The sequence below is a fragment of the Maniola jurtina genome, chromosome 18 (genome assembly GCF_905333055.1).
Source record: "Maniola jurtina chromosome 18, ilManJurt1.1, whole genome shotgun sequence".
NCBI lineage: Eukaryota > Metazoa > Arthropoda > Insecta > Lepidoptera > Nymphalidae > Maniola > Maniola jurtina.
The window spans coordinates 4,184,252-4,200,801 of record NC_060046.1 but is presented as its reverse complement, the minus strand read 5'-3'; the positions used below and the strand labels follow the sequence as shown (position 1 = coordinate 4,200,801).

The 16,550-nt window shown below is 38.2% G+C and overlaps 1 protein-coding gene across 5 annotated transcripts in view; it reads right to left on the bottom strand.

The window, feature by feature from the left end:
* Positions 1–2,048: 2,048 nt before the first annotated feature.
* Positions 2,049–16,550, bottom strand: part of LOC123874398 (histone-lysine N-methyltransferase ash1) — a 77,704-nt gene continuing 63,202 nt past the window's right edge. For all 5 annotated transcript variants that reach the window (XM_045919700.1, XM_045919701.1, XM_045919703.1 and 2 more), the window contains 14 exons: positions 16,143–16,308; positions 15,350–15,506; positions 14,637–14,737; positions 13,836–14,186; positions 13,180–13,498; positions 12,642–12,871; positions 12,235–12,334; positions 11,581–11,741; positions 11,024–11,278; positions 10,467–10,636; positions 9,895–9,997; positions 9,379–9,546; positions 8,947–9,081; positions 2,049–8,660 (listed from right to left, as the gene is read on the bottom strand). In XM_045919700.1, coding sequence (XP_045775656.1) covers positions 8,496–8,660; positions 8,947–9,081; positions 9,379–9,546; positions 9,895–9,997; positions 10,467–10,636; positions 11,024–11,278; positions 11,581–11,741; positions 12,235–12,334; positions 12,642–12,871; positions 13,180–13,498; positions 13,836–14,186; positions 14,637–14,737; positions 15,350–15,506; positions 16,143–16,308 — 2,581 coding nt within the window. In that variant the 3' untranslated portion in view covers positions 2,049–8,495. The remainder of the gene's footprint in view (positions 8,661–8,946; positions 9,082–9,378; positions 9,547–9,894; positions 9,998–10,466; positions 10,637–11,023; positions 11,279–11,580; positions 11,742–12,234; positions 12,335–12,641; positions 12,872–13,179; positions 13,499–13,835; positions 14,187–14,636; positions 14,738–15,349; positions 15,507–16,142; positions 16,309–16,550) is intronic.

Below are 16,550 nucleotides of genomic sequence, written 5' to 3'. Positions count from 1 at the left end.
GTTACTCTGGTTAGTGATAACATTGTTTTCTTTCCGCTTGGACGCATGGCTTTACTGGTAGAGGCTATAGGGATGGTACTTGGAGTTAAATTATTGCTGGTGCCAGGAATCGAACCCAGGATTTATCTCTTATAAAGACTACAGTTAGGTACCTACAACTGTACGGCGTACCAGGGACATACCTACCTACCAGGGAGGTCGTCAAATCCTTTCTTTGATACTGATAATAACATGGTAGTTTGTAACATTGACTAATTAACCCCCGACCCAAAAAGAGGGTTGTTATAAGTTTGACGTGTGTATCCGTGTATCTGTGTATCTGTCTATGGCATCGTAGCTCCTAACCGTAGCATCGTAATGAACCGATTTTAATTTAGTTTTTTTGTTTGAAAGGTGGCTTGATAACGAGTGTTCTTAGCTATAATCGAAAAAAATCGGTTCAGCCGTTTGAAAGTTATCAGCTCTTTTCTAGTTTTCTTAGAGGTTTTTGTGTCGGGGGTTTTTAAATTTTTTAGTTATTTTATTAATATTGCCATTACTTAGTAGGCGATAGGCGTATTTAGGTATGGAAATACCATCTAGCTATTTCGAGCCCACCGTACCTTCTATGCTTATTTGGACTAGGAGGTGGTATGATGTTAAGTCAATAGTTTATGGATCGAACGTTCCCGAAGCCACAAGAAAAACAGTGGTATCATTCCTAGTAGGTAGGTACCTACTTGGTGTAAAATCGGTGGCCTGGCTGCGACCGTCTACGGTCACAGTCCAATCTTCTCGTTGGATTGACCCCAAATGCGATCAGGGTCGTTTTCAGGGCTAGTCGTAAATGCAAATTGATATTTAAGGTCAATGTCTGTTGGGATGGTTTTATTGGCTACTCGACGATCGTAGTTCCCGAAGGATCATTCATGCGTAGGTAACAAAACTAGGTATAAACTTAAAATGTGGATGGCCAGAAAATATGTAGGTCAACAAATCGGTCTCTAATTACTTGCCAATGTAAAATGTTATGTAGATTCTATTTTTTAACCCCCGACCCAAAAAGAGGGGTGTTATTTTGATGTGTGTATCTATCTGTGGCAACGTAGCTCCTAAACGAATTTTAATTTAGAAGAAAATCGGTTTAGCCGTTTGAAAGTTATCAACTCTTTTCTAGTTTTCTTATAGAGGTTTTTGTGTCGGGGGGTTTTTAAATTTTGAGTTATATTATAGGTACGTAACTAAGTATGCGTTAGAGATGACGTGATGAAATATAATCGGATTTGTCAAAAACACGTTTCGGTTCCGCTTCAGCCTTCAGTGGAAACGCAGCCTAACTCTGCCATCTACGCTATTGACAGAGAAGGCTCTACGTAAATCGTTTTCCGTTAGAAAACCCCGGCCAAGTGCGAGTCAGAGTCGCGCACTGAGGGTTCCGTACTCGGGTATTTTGTCTAACATTTTGCACGATAAATCAAAAACAGCTATTATGCATTAAACAAATAAAAATCTGCTTTAGAATGTACAGGTAAAGCCCTTTCATATGATACCCCACTTGGTATAGTTATCTTACTTTGAAAATTGAAACACATTTTAATTTTTTTTTAATGATGTAACCACAAAATCGCGGTTTTCAGATTTATTTCTTTACTTGTGTTCCTTCCTACCTGCCAAATTTCATGATTCTAGGTCAACGAGAAGTACCCCATAGATTTTCTTGATAAGACACGACGGACGGACGGACGGACGGACGGACGGACGGACGGACAGACAGACAACAAAGTGATCCTATAAGGGTTCCGTTTTTGCTTTTGAGGTACGGAACCCTAAAACATGGGCGTATTTTCTGAAAAACGTTCCAACACATAATATTTGATTTGATTGTAAGTTGGGATTGGAACGTTTCTCAGAAAATACGTCCAATTTATTAAAACAGTTGTAAAAAAGCTCTACACGCAATTTTTTCCAAAAAAAAAACCTTTTTTTCTGGAACATTGCACCGTTAAAGATCTCGACTCTTTGACAGTGGACCTTGCCTTAAATAAATAGTGGTTAAAAATAAAATACCGTTTTGATCAAATTTAATTTATTAATAAAACATAAGTTACAACAAATGGCATCTTAAAACAAAAATCTACATATAAATAGTAAAGCTGCTCAATATAATAAAGTTATCATAACAGATGAAATGTATAAAATATCACCTGTCTTCATCCACTTGACCATTTCGTATTTCATAGTAAATAGCTTTGACTTCGATTTAATAAATAATAAAAATATAAAAGGGCCAAACTAAAAATCCATGGTAGTAAAAATTATGCTTTTAAAAAAAATCTTTTTATATCCAAAAATTTTTCGGAGCAACATAAGTCTAAAATTTGTATCATACCTAAGATGATTCATATCTAATTTAAAAGTTATAATATAAACAGGCGGAGTTACTGATAGCAATGATCGGCGCAAGAGTCAAATTAGTGGAATTCCACATGGGGGAAACTTTACGCATCTTGAAAATGCGCAATAGTCGATTTTTAGCCCTTTGACGGACCGAACGGGGCACTAGGGGATGTCTACCGCACTTTTTCCTCCCGCGCTTGGCTAACTTTCCCTCACGCTGCTTGTTACTCAAAATGTTTGCCAGTCATTGTGTTGGTAACGTCGAAGAAGGAATCGAAGGGAAGTGACCGAACAAAGGATTCTATATTTTATCTCTAGTCCAACCCTTAAGATGCTTTCCAATTTTGTTTGCAATTATATTAAACAGACATTCTTGAGACCAGCTCAGATTCTGTCTTGTAGTACAAAAAAATATTATATTCAAGTGGATAAGACCGATGTTAAATTTTGATCGCCAATCGCATAACAGATGATATAATTTTGATCCCAAAATTGATTTTAATGTATTGTGCCAACTTTGTCAAGTAAACACGGGAAAGAAAAGCGATAAAATTATCTAAATCTACACCTATTACATTATTGACTATTGAAAACTATTTGTTTACTATATAATTAAGTACATAAATGGAATTCTGTGGTGTAACATTTATATGAAGAAATATCTCGAAGTTGTAATGATATGACAATGTGCGGACGAGACAAGAGACAAAGATTAAAAAAATTGGGTACCAAAAATAATATTATTAAAATACATAATACATATAAAACTGCGTGAGATAAATCAACTTTAAAAAAAATACTATTATTTAAGAGTATTTTTAAAAAAACCCAATTTACTTAATATTATAAAGGTATTAAAATAATTGTAAAAAAATGTACTTATTTTGAAAAGTTATATTGTGTCTACGTCCCACATTGCCAAAAACTTAGCATACTATTATGAGTTTTGTGTTTATTAATACTATCTACAATTTGCATAGGTGCATTATTTGTGCATTGGAAATTATAGAGTGAACGTACAAATACTTAAATCTTTTATATCATTAATACTTTAAAAATAGTAATAATCAACAATATTTACTATGAATTGTCTAAAACTGCTCTATGATGTACTTTAAGCTGGATCCCCACTAAAACACACAAAACTTTTCTAACTGTTCAACTAGGGATGGTGACTACTAGTCAAATCATCGTCTTTTTATCAAACGTCAAAACGCTCGCTTACTTAGGGAACTTGTATGCCCATTGTATGCCATACATGATGTGACGCAATAAACGTTTGACGTAGGAACTTTTTTAGTTAAATCGATAATAAAATGGTTAGCAAACTAACAGTGGTCGTGGATTTTACGAATTTTGGAAGACCCTCTATTTAATAATTCATAAGAAATAATTTATTTTTGACATAGGCATCATCCCAATCGTATGTTTCTAAAATTGCACGATGGACCTCAGTTTTGTTATTAAAGTTAGTTTTAGTGGAAATCTGCCCTAAGAAAGGAAAATTTTATTAGAGGCGTTCTTATATTTTTTTAAACATAGACACAATTAATATAAACTTTAGGTATATAATAGTTCTTTCACACTGGATTTTGGGATCAGTTAAGCTAGTAAGATCACTTAATGTATGCTCATATAAATAAATAAGTAGTAAAGCAAAGACCTTATTCAACAAATGTACTGCAAGATTAAAATTGTGCTCATATTTTTGTTTTCAATAAATAGGTACAATTTTTAAAAAATCGATAATTTAAAGAATGCATTCGTTCATCAAATGGCTACCAATTGATCTAATTTAATAATAATACTTATTTGACTGGCGCATGTGTCGTGTTCAAACTTCAAACACAAAGATACCCTCATTGGGGGCTAAGTATTAGATTTTACATCTCACAAATATTGATCGAATCCAAGCGTTGCTTTAAAGCCAGTACCACCTTTAAAATTTAGTACTAACGATTGTAATTTCGCAGGGTTTCCCTTAGAGCTCTGGCTAGTGTTTCAACACTCAAATTCTATCAACGTTAGTAAGATGTAAAATCGTATACTTACGCTACTGACATTATTAAATTAGACCGATTGCATAAAATAGTGAAGAAACAATAACCCTAACTTGTATCATACAAATAAATTAGAAACAAAAACAATTTGTTCTGCGTAAATCACAATAGCAAGGCTATAGAATCAGAATAGCATGCGTGAGGCATACAGCACAGCAACTTAATTAAGTGCCACACACAGTAGAAATCTGAATTAAGATGTTAATTTTATTACGAAAGACATGATATTTTAAGAAATTCTCGACCATAAATTTATTTTTTAATTTTGTTCATGAAATAGTCTCCAATTTTTGTAAAACAAAATTAAAGTTACCAACTTGCTAACTAAACCGAGCATTCAAATAACGTCGTCTCTATGTATCAAACGTACTGAACGCACCTAAAAAATCTTCCCCGTACTGATGACGTATTACGATTTTTTTCCCCCGCGCGTTCAGTGGAATCGATAGTTATAGATGAACCAATTTGAATTTTGAAAAATGTGTTTCGTTCAGTGCGGTTCTTACGATACAAAGGTCCATGATAGATGTGCGATATACTTTAAAAAAGGCATTTTTTACATTCGAATTTTCACATTCTTTATGATTTTATCTGAATGACACGATAGCAATTAGTCAAAATAACCAGGTTTCTACTGTGGCTGTGGCTAAACAATATATTATAATCTTGATTTAAATTAAAACAACCAACCAACCACCTTACACACTACAAATATGTACAACTTAAACAACTAAACGTAATATAAAAAATAGAGAGATTTTCAGCACAAATAATAAGACCTGATTATAGTCTATTTGCTTAGAAGATAAAATAAAAGTAAACAACTAATATTCAAAGTATGTAATTGAAAATGACGAAGCAGTTTAAAAGAAAGCATTTAACTATTATATTGTTATGCTAAGATTGTATCGCTTTATGGTTTATTTAATTTTATTCAACCACTTACACAAAATAGACTATAAAATAGTGCATCGCCTAACTCAACCATAGATTAATAAATGACCAGACAAAAAATGTAAAAGAATAACTACCGAACTATGTTTGTAAATCCGAAATAATATTAATGATGTACCACTACATATTACATTAACAACCTCCAAACAACTTGACTGTATCTAACCTCTATAAAACTTTCAATGCTTAACATCAGTTCGCACCAGTGGTCGTTAAATAGTAATTTCATTAGCCTAACATTTTTATGTCGATCGCACATTAGAGTGCCGCACGCACCGCTCTCGCTGCAAGAGCCGAGTTCGTCGAATGCAACTCATATTTTAATATTGAAAATGCGAATGACTTCAACACCGTTTGAAATTCATTTCAAACAAGTCACAAACTTTGTAACTATTTTAGCCTCTCTGAGCAGCTTCGAGGCAAACTGAGGCTTTTCAAGTGGATACTTCTCCTCATCTATCTCCCTTTAACGCACAGCGACAGGCTACTTTGAGCGCGTCGAAGTGACATTTGTCTCATTACACGGTACGCTTCACGTTGAAGCAGCGACAACACTGTCTTGAGGCCAACAAAGTTTAAAACATACAGCCGCTTTATTCTTCGTATGCTGAAGTTGTTAGCCTTTACAGTCCTAAAACTGCGTAGCTTTCGACACGTGCGGTTCGTGCGACACGTCCCTAATGCGCGATCAGCATTATAATCACTATTTTAATATTAGTAACAATATTAGCCTATAAAAATATATTCATAGCTAAAAATAATTTTACCATTACAAAGAGCTTACCTATGTATATAGATGATTAAAAGGAGAGAATACTAATTGTAACACATTATATAAATAAATTGAGATTACAAATTGTAATTTCATTACAAATAAAAGTGATGTTTTCTATAAATACCGACACGTTGGGAACAATAAATTAATAAGTTTAACTTAATTTTAAAATACCCTAAACTTACACCTTAAATTGTAATATTATGTTTATAAAAAACAAGAATCTTAGCTAGTTAACTATATTACAAAAATATTATTTATGTTATGATGGAAATATGTACAAAAGCTACAAGAGATTCGTATTACAGACGCCTTTCAATCCAACTTGTTTTATTCGCAAGCTGATCCTTATTATTGTCTCAAACCATTAAACAGCCCAGGAATGTGATATTTATAATACATAGTGGCTACATAGTTGTATTAGTCTCTGGTCACACAAAACACACGACAGAAGCGATGCAGTAATAACAGCAGCTCCTAGATATTCGTAATACAATTAACTTTATCATGGACGTCAAGCTACGGTTTCCTGAGAGAGCGACGTAGACTTAAGTCTGCGGAGCACGATAGCAGTATGTGACTCCGCAATGTGATCACTTTTATACAGTTCCTTGTTAAGCCAGATCCACACCTGCGCACGTGGACGAACCAAGCACACAATGTGCAGCAAAGAAATATTATGCGGACATATTCACGAGTGGTTTGCGAGCAGTTGGTGTGTATTTTGTACAAGTTACGGCGTGCACATTTTCGTGAGTTTTTGGGAGTGACTACAAACATGATAAACGCGTTATGTGCACGGTTCATGCGCGCGCGCAGATATGGATCCACCTTAATACAGCTTCTAGTAACTCTCGCAGCGTGCGTTGTTGCATTGAGTGTGACGTCCTGACGTGCTGATGCCGTCATGTGTCGCTGCCGTCGCGCATTGCGTCAAACCAAGTCTCAATCATTATTTATTTTATTTATTATGAACCTCATTGTAATTTGATCAAATTCTAACCTTACTTTTCCATGAAATTCCTATCTATTTTCAATACCCTGGCATACAATAATGCTTTCTTATTCAATCAAATTACAACAAAGTTATACATAATATAGCCCACATAATATATACAAGTAATGAGTGCATCATTTCTAATGTAATAATCTTAAATTCATGATACATACTAATACATTTCTAGATCTTGCTAACTGCATTTAATGCAATAAAATTATGTATTTACATTGTCTCAGCAGACAGACATTTTTGTCTCTATAATACATACCTAGAACCAATCTTCACTAGTTCCAATTTTTTTTTCATTTAAGCCAATACCAAAACAGTTTAATATTATATAGACAATCACTTAAGCTTATGTATAGCCGTAATTTCGATCTATGATGAATGAAAACCAAAAAGCAACAGCAAACCAAGCATGAGGTATATTGCTATACCCCTTTGCAAAAATATTGGCCTAGTGAGTATGTCATAAAAAATACTTAAATGATTATTTTTCTGTCTTTGAATTAGAATCAGTGTAGTTAGTTTATATTTTCTGTGTGTTTTCCATAACAATTTATTTTTGGTTGTAACACTAGAATGTTCTGTGTTGGATGAGTAACTTAAAAGTGGCTTTATTAATGTTGCTTGATGGTACAAACACATTGATTACTTTTTCACTGTTTATGCTACGACCGGTTCCTTTTACCACCTGTGTTTAGGCATTATAGCACTAAATAGATATTGTGCATAAACACTATTTACAAGTGTTACATTTTTTTCACTTTTGAGTATCACTTTTCACTGTTTTAACCCGGCCTCGTACGGGGTCATCTAGGACCCAGGATGTTTCACTGTTCACCAATTTCCACTTGATCAGCGTTGTTAAGAGGGGCAAATAGTGCACGCTCGTAGGGTCAGGACGGTCTCGTACGGGGTGACAAAGGACCCAAGATGTATCACTGTTCAGTTCCCGCTTTATTAATCACTTTTAAAAGGGGCAAGTGGTGCACGCTCGCACGGGTCAGGACGGCCTCGTACGGGTTCATCGAAGACCCAGGATGTATCGCTGTTCAGGTTTTGCGTGTTCAGCACTGTTACGAAAAGCAAATAAATGGTACACACTCACGCAGGTCAGGAAGGCCTCGTACGGGGTCATATAGAAACCAGGATGTGTCACTGTTCACTGTTTCCAGCTTGTTCAGCACTGTTAAGAGTAAGAGGTTCATGCTAGTGCGGATCAAGACAGTCTCGAACAGTACATCGAGGACCCAGAATGTGTCACTGTTCACTGTTTTCTGCTTGTTCAACACTGTTAAGAGGGGCAAGTGGTGCACGCTCGCGCGGGTCAAGACGGCCTCGTACGAGGTCGGCGCGCCACTCTGGATGTCCTCGGTGCGAGAAGGTAGGAAGCGTCGACTGCTCCCCTTTGCCCGCCTCTGGCTAGAAGCCGTCTCGCGATGTTGTTCACGCGATCTTTCTGTTGTTCGCGTCGCGCGGCCGGCGTGAGTGCCTGAATAGGGAAAGAAATAAACATGATGGATTTTAAAATACAAGTATTGATATAATTAATATCTTTTTTCCCCTAGAACTAAGTGGAAGCTTGAACCTGTAGTAGGTCTAAAAAACACAAAATTAAGTTATGCATCATATTGAATTGACTATAACATCACAAAAATATCCATTTTGAACTTTACACAAAAAGTTCAGATGTTTAACTTTCAAGTATGAACCGACAAACTAACTCAAAATTTATAAAAGCACTTGTACTCAAAATTATATAAATAATTTGTAACTACCTTAGGTGCTGCAGCAGCTGCTGTGTTTGCTGTGGTGGGTTTTTTCTTAGTATCTGGAGTGTTCTTAGATTTTTCAGCTGGTGCTGCACTCTTTGCTGCTCTTCCTTTGAGGTACTCGGGTGAGACCTCGTGGGGCTGGAAAAGAAAATGAATTTTTTTGATAGAAAACAAAACTAAATAAAAAGTTTAAAAGTGCATATAATATAGGTTTTAAAATCTCGGTTTTTGTAGTAGGTTTGTATTGCTTTCGCGATATACACAACATGCGCACAGAGACGCCCATAGGTGTTGTATGCGCGTTGTGTGGACGGTTCGTACGCGTGCGTAAGTGTGGATTCACCTTAAGGTGAGTATAAAATGTTATTTCGGAATATTAAAAAAGTTCAGATAATTTTTCAAGTAAACTATGAAGACATATTAATTGATACTAACAGCGTAAGTGCGAGTGAGCTTCAGCCTCGACGGGAAGTGGTCGAAGGCGTAAGGCTTGGTACACAACGGGTACTTGGGTCGCGACACTCGTGTGAACAGCCTCGCTGAACGGTCCACGCGTAGTTCGCAAATGTAAACGTGCTCCTCTGATGCGCCCACTGGACGACCCTGAAGAAAATAAAATCATTGGTCAATTTACACACAGTTTAAGTAATGAATCACTACCCATTATTATAAATGCGAAAGTGTTTGTTTGTTGGTTTTATTGGTTTGTTGGCTTGTTCTTCAATCACGTCACAACAGATCAACGGATCCACGTATTTTTTGCATGGGTATATTTAAAGACCTGGAGAGTGGCACAGGCTACTTTTTATCTCGGAAAATCGAGGAGTTCCCGCGGGTATTTTAAAAATCCTATATCCGCGCAAACGAAGTCGCGGACATCAGCTAGTAATTTTGTAAAACAACATTGGTGTGAGAGTAGGTATGATATGTATGTATCAAATTCAAACAAACCTTGCAATAAGTATTGAGGTCCATGACCCAGCACTGGGACATGACGAGTTCTATAGGGACTGCTTCATATAGTGGAACCCTCATCACCTCATTGTGGAAGAATCTGTAACAAATAACCAATTATTTTAATTTTCCCTTGAGAAGCAAGCAAGAAACAAACAGTTACAGATCAATCTGCAGTTCCCCTAATTATGGTATCATTAGAGTACTACCACTTTTATAAGTTATGCTAATGTACCTGCGCAGAAATCTTATTTCTGAATGGCGAGAAAACATCCTTAGCCAATCATAGCTTACGTACATTGGTTATTGCCATGTTTTGTACCATGCTACGAATTATGCGCGAGATAGGACAAGTCTCTGTTGTTATTGAGTACATACAGTTTTAACGTCAAGCAATGTCTGTATTTTATTCGTTATACACCGGTTTTATCCAGCCTTTGGTTGCGCTTTTCTGCGCAAACGAATTTTGCCCATGTGACTTATAAAAGTGGTAGCACTGTTGACTGTACAAGCTTGTACCATTTGACTGAGACGGCTAGTATGGTATGGTGGATAAAGCATGCACTCACTTCCTAGTAGGCTCGTGGAAGGTCTCGTGCGGGCGCAGGTAGTGGTGCCCGTACACGTATCGCTCGTGCGTGTCCTTGTGCTTCCATAGCCGCTCCACGCGGAATATGTCCAGCTCCGACACTGGCACCTCGCCGATCGTCTGGTACGTATGCTTGCGCACTTCGCCTTCCTGTAATCCATACTAATATTATAAATGCTAAAGTCTGTCTGTCTGTCCGTCTGTCTGCTAGCTTTTAACGGTCCAATTTGATACAGAGTTAGCTTACATCCCGGGGAAGGCTACTGTTATTTCGGATATCCGCGGGATTCTTATAAAGGCCCATCTGTTTAACCGATTTATATGAAGTTTGGTACAGAGGTAGCTTGCATCCCGGAAATTCACATAGGCAACTTTTTATACCAGAAAAGCAAAGAGTTCCCACGGGATTTTTAAAAACCTAAATCCACGTGGACCAAGTCGCGAACATCATCTAGTTATGTAAATAAAGTTTAAAAATAAAAGTGGTGAGGTGTCGTGGGAGAAGCGAAGCTGTTGCGATAGCTATTTGTGGCTTACCTTATTCTGCACGCTTTCTTCACTCTTACTCCCCTTGGCGATCTTCAGTTTCTTTCTATCGACGCGCTTGGTTTTGGGAGATTCGCTCTTATCGCCGTTCTTCTGGCTGACATCTGGCCGCTTGTCGTCAATGGGTATATCCCTCAGGACGTACACCGTGTCGCCTTGTCGCACTTGCAGGTCTCCACGCATCAGGGTGAGATAGAATTGGTGACCCTCGTCCGTGTATTCATCGAGAGGTATTTCGCGGTCAACCTGGAACAATACATTCATAATAATTACTAAAATGAACAATTTTGAAGTACGAAGAAATCTTATTTTTTAATGGCACGAAAATATCCAACCAAAGAACCAAAGGAGTATGAGTTTAATAAACAGGCCGACAACAAAGTGATCCTACAAGGGTTCCGTTTTTCCTTTTGAGGTACGGAACCCTAAAAAACTGCCATGCCCCTTCCAGGTTAGCCTGCGTTCATCTTAGACTGCATCATCACTTACCACCAGGTGAGATCGCAGTCAAGGACTAACTTGTATCGGAATAAAAAAAAGGATCGTACCTGCTCCGCGGTACAGTAGTGGCAGTGGTGCGCCGCGTCGTCGTGCGCGGAGTCCGCGTTTAGGCGCACGCAGCGCGCGTGCTGCCACACGCCGCAGCAGCCGCACTGCACCATGAGGCCTTCTTCCACGTGTAGCCCGCAAATGCACAGGATCACCTCCTCTGTGGGACAAATGTATACATGTTACACTAGCTACATGACGGAGGTCAGTACGCTTTACAACATCCCCGCCCCATGACATGCCTACTGAGGACACATTACCCTCGATGTAACATCACGTATTAGTATATCCTACTAATATTTTAAACGCGAAAGTTTGGATGTATGGATGTTTGTTACTCTTTCGCAAAAACTACTGGACGAATTTTGGTGAAATTTGGAATGGAGATAGATTATACCCTGGATTAACGCATAGGCTACTTTTTGTCTCCGAAAATTAATGACAATCAGTAAAAACACACTATAACAATATTAATTATGTACATGTGGACTCACACAAACAGCCAACGGTCTTCGTGGAATTAGAACATCTTTAGTGGTTGTTAGTAGTTTTAGTGCCATTATAGAGTCATTGAGGCGAACTACGCGAATCTGTTTTCTCCTCTGACTGAAATATCTATCTGGGATTAAAATTTAAATATATGAGTTACTTACCGGACTTAGATTTTTGTACGAAACCAGTTGGTAAAGATTCATTTGGACCTAGTATTTTGGTCAGATATTCAGCGAAGTCCGATTTTGTGGCATTGTAAACCTAGAAAAGATAAATATTTTTTGAAAATTTGATTAATTTACGGATATTTTACCAATTTGAATTATTGCATTGATTAAAGACCTGGAGAAGCATAGGCTTCTTTTTACCCCGGAAAAACAAGGAGTTCCTATTCCTATTGAAAACTTAAACCCACTTGAATGAAGTCGCGGGCATCATCTATTTTTTTTATTCCACCACAAGTTTACCCTTGACTGCATCTCACCTGATGGTAAGTGAAGATGCAGTCAAAGATGGTAGCGGGCTAACTTGAGGGATTGGTAGGGGGTCTAGTATTATAAATAGATACCTTTCTGAGTTGCGTTGCAGCCGCCCCCAAAGCCGTTATTTTGCCTTGTTCGCGTATGATGGTGGAAAATAGGCTGTTGATATCGCAGTCAAACTGCGCCACATTCTCATATTTTCCGCTGTCAATATTGCTTTGTATTGTGTTGAGATCTGGTACAGTGGTTGGGTCAGCTTTTATTTGACTCGGTTTTAGTTTTAGTAGCAGCGAGCAAACGGGCTTGTCCTCGTCATCTGAAAAAGAGTTTCATTTGTATTGCTTTACTATTTTATTATATTCCACCGCCGCTCTTTGATTTGGTAAAGCATAGCTTTTTTTTTACAGTGAATATAGATCTGTTACTTTACTCAATAATTTCAATGTCATTATGAACTGGAAGGGATACTAGTAATGGAATGTAATGTAAATAGTCGTTACTAATCGGTATTTGGTATTGATACTTATTTGGAATTTGGTTATGTTCTGAATCAATGCAGCAATTGTGAGGAACGTGTGGGAGTTCATTGTATCTAATAGGGTTAGATATCAGAAAGACATTTACCTTTTACTGCAACGACAGCGTTATACAGCGCTTTGAACACTCTTCCTAACCGCGTTTTGATATCAAGGGACTGATCGTCTTCAAGTCGCGTCAACTCCTTGATACTTTCTTCCTTGGAAGCGCGTAACGTCTGCAATCTCTTGAGGAACACCTGGGGGTTCATTGTGTCGGGGAGCGTCAAGGGGTTGACGTTGGTTACCACAGGGGTGCTGGGTATAGGGGGTTGGGGGGTTACAAGTGGTGGTGGGGGAGGAGCAGCTGCGGGAGTTGGTGGGGAAGAAGGTATTGGGAGGGATAGACGTTCCCGAATACGACGTACCTGAAAGGTTAAATTTATGTCAGTTCGTAGAATTACTTCTCATATTACCTATAAAGAGTATTTGTTTATTGGTTTGTTCTTCAATAACGTCGCAACGAAGCACTAGCGGCGTGATTTTTGCATGAGTTTAGCTAAAGACCTGGAGAGTAACTTATGGTACTTTTTATACCGGAATATCAAAGAGTTCCCACGGGATTTTTAAAAACCTAAATCCACGCGGACGAAGTCGCAGATATCAGCTTGTAAATAATATTTATTATCTCTCTTATTTTTGAAGCATAAGCCTGTTAAAAACAAGATTGATCTGCCATACGAAACAGTATACATAAATACTCACGTTTTCCAGATTCCTAAAGAGGAAGCATTGTCGTTCTTTGACCAAGGTCCTCTCCTTGGCAGTAAGAGGTTTCACTTGAGGCTCCTGCCACAGCTTGTTGAGATGCTGCTGGTACTTCAGTATGGTCATATTCTTGATGTCACAAGCGCTGACACTCTGCTGTTCGGACTTCTTGTTGCATTTGACGGCCTTCCTCGGCCGACCGACCCGCGGCTGGTTGCCGGTGGAGCTGTTGGATTGGTTGGATGCGTTGGACGGGGTCCTTGATTGCGTCTTTACTGGCTGTTTGGTGATTCTCTGAGATTTCCCGCCGATGACACCGCGGCAGTCTTCAGAGTCGCACTTGCAGGGCTAGAAGAATAAAGAGCAGATAAAATTTAATTTTTCACATTTTTCAAAGTAATAACTTTTTAGGTTGTGGAGATTCTGGTATAGGGAATAATTAATCATCATCATGATGATGAACCTCATCACTGACTCACTACTCAGCACGGGTCTCCTCTCAGAAGGACAAGGATGTATGAAAGGATGGATAAATACATCTAGATAATACCTAAGGAGTAAAGGTGAATACTACATACGCAAACTGGAAAAGGCGGCTGACAAAGGACCGCGAATATGGAGACTGTAGAAAAAAGAAAGTGCCTAATGTACTGTTTTAGTGGCAAAAAACCATCTTCGAATAGCCTTTCTAATGATAGCAGTTTGGGACACACCGGTTGGATGGTTTTAAAGTCTATTACGGGCATAGGTAGAAACATTTTTTGTGTTTTATATAGGTATTAGGAAGCTTGTATTCACCTGTCCAACAGCCGGGTTGAATAGTGAGAAGTTGTAATCGTACGTAAGTTCCTCATCAGGTTCAATGTCCCGTAGTGCGAAGAGCGCCATTCGGAATGTACCTGTAAATATAATGGCAAAGGTGCGATGAAAAAACTAAGAAAAAACTGCGATGAATCCTATGCTAAGATTTAGGTTGGTCGCATAGTATCAGACAATGTGGCTAATTCTGTTGTACCCAACCTTGGAACTAAACTAAAATGATAGCTTTAAATTTATTACCATCCCTTTCATAATGCCTTAACCTCATAGGCAGAAAAATAGATGTTTTTTTTTTGCTCACTGAGTGAGCTCACAAAAATAGCAACGTGGGTTATTTGTTATTCATAATATTAAGACAGCTGTTAAGTAGAAGTTCAATAAATATTTTTTACTACTAGGTATGAGTTAGCTTAGAGTACACTGTCGTATTTAGACTCCCTGTAAGAACAGTGTGTCATTATAAATAACACAAACACGACACGAAACACAAACAAATAAACAAATAATGCTTTTGTGGAAAAGTATAGCACTATATTCAGACCTGTCAATTTTGTTTAGTTCAGAGATTGTGTACAAAAGAAATAGCCACACTGACTGTTCACCTAGTGCTTCCAATGCTGCGCTTTCTGGTGCGAGGCTTTTAATGGCTGATATAATCAATGAATTAATATTCATGAATCAATATCGCTTACCATTAGCAGTCCACTTCTGCATTTCGCAGTTGGGTCGGCAGGAGTGGTTGACGAAGCGGCCGTCGCCGCCCATCCGGTGTCCGTCTATGACGAGCCCGCCGTCCAGGTGCAGACAGTAATGATGCGTGTCGCGAGCGTACCGAGTCGCCATCCGCTCCTGGAATATAGGGAAATTGTTAAGTCGCCAACCAAAGGCGAGTCAGACCCGCGAACCGAAGGTTCCGTACTCTTCCAAGGTTTTAGGATTTTTTCCTTTACTTGTGCTATAAGACCTACCTATCTTCCAAATTTCATGATTTTAGGTCAACGAGAAGTTTTCTTGACAGACCGACAGACAACAAAGTGATCCTATAAGGGTTCCATTTTTTTTGAGGTACTGAACCCTAAAAAACGGTCAAGTGCGAGTCGGATTCACACACGAAAGACGTCTGTAACATCGTACAAGAAATCTCTAACCAGTATAATAAAAATTTCCAAGAGCTGTACAACACTGCAAGTTAATGACAGACAGCGGAATCTTGATGTGATTTTTAGTAAACTAATTATTTGGTCGTGAATACAATTTTTTTTATGATGTATCCACAAATTCATAGTTTTTGGATTTTTTTCATTTACTTGAGCTATAAGACATTGTAACCTGACACATTTCAAGATTCTAGGTCAACTGGACTTAGAATCTTGAATCCCTATAGGTTTCGATTCAAGAAATCATTCTGGTTCTTTTCAGTTTCATTTCGGTTCTTCTCGGTTTCATTTCGGTTCCCGAAAACCAGCTCTCGGGTCAACTAGTTACCTTAAACTCCTTATCCGAGACGACCTCGCCGACATACTCGAGTATGAAGTCTCCGGAGCTGATCTGATGCTTGGTGCGCACACCCCAGCCTTTGTTGGCGGTCATGAACTTCTCCAGCCCCGACGCCCACTCGTGGCGTTGGATGCGTTGGTTCTTACACTTATCTCTGTTGAGGAGATAAATAGTTATTATTCATACTTAAATATTTGAAATATCAAAAAAAAACATGTTTTGTTTGGCCGCCGTTTGGACTGTGAACGCGCTGTATTAACATCGCCTACATATTTTGCAGCCATTGGTATTCTTTCAACAAATAAGTCTGTTTTGCCAACTACCGCAGAATACTTTATAGTATCTTCCAGGTACAGAAGGCCTAGCCCGCAAAAACGTTTAAAAAAATTGCGATTC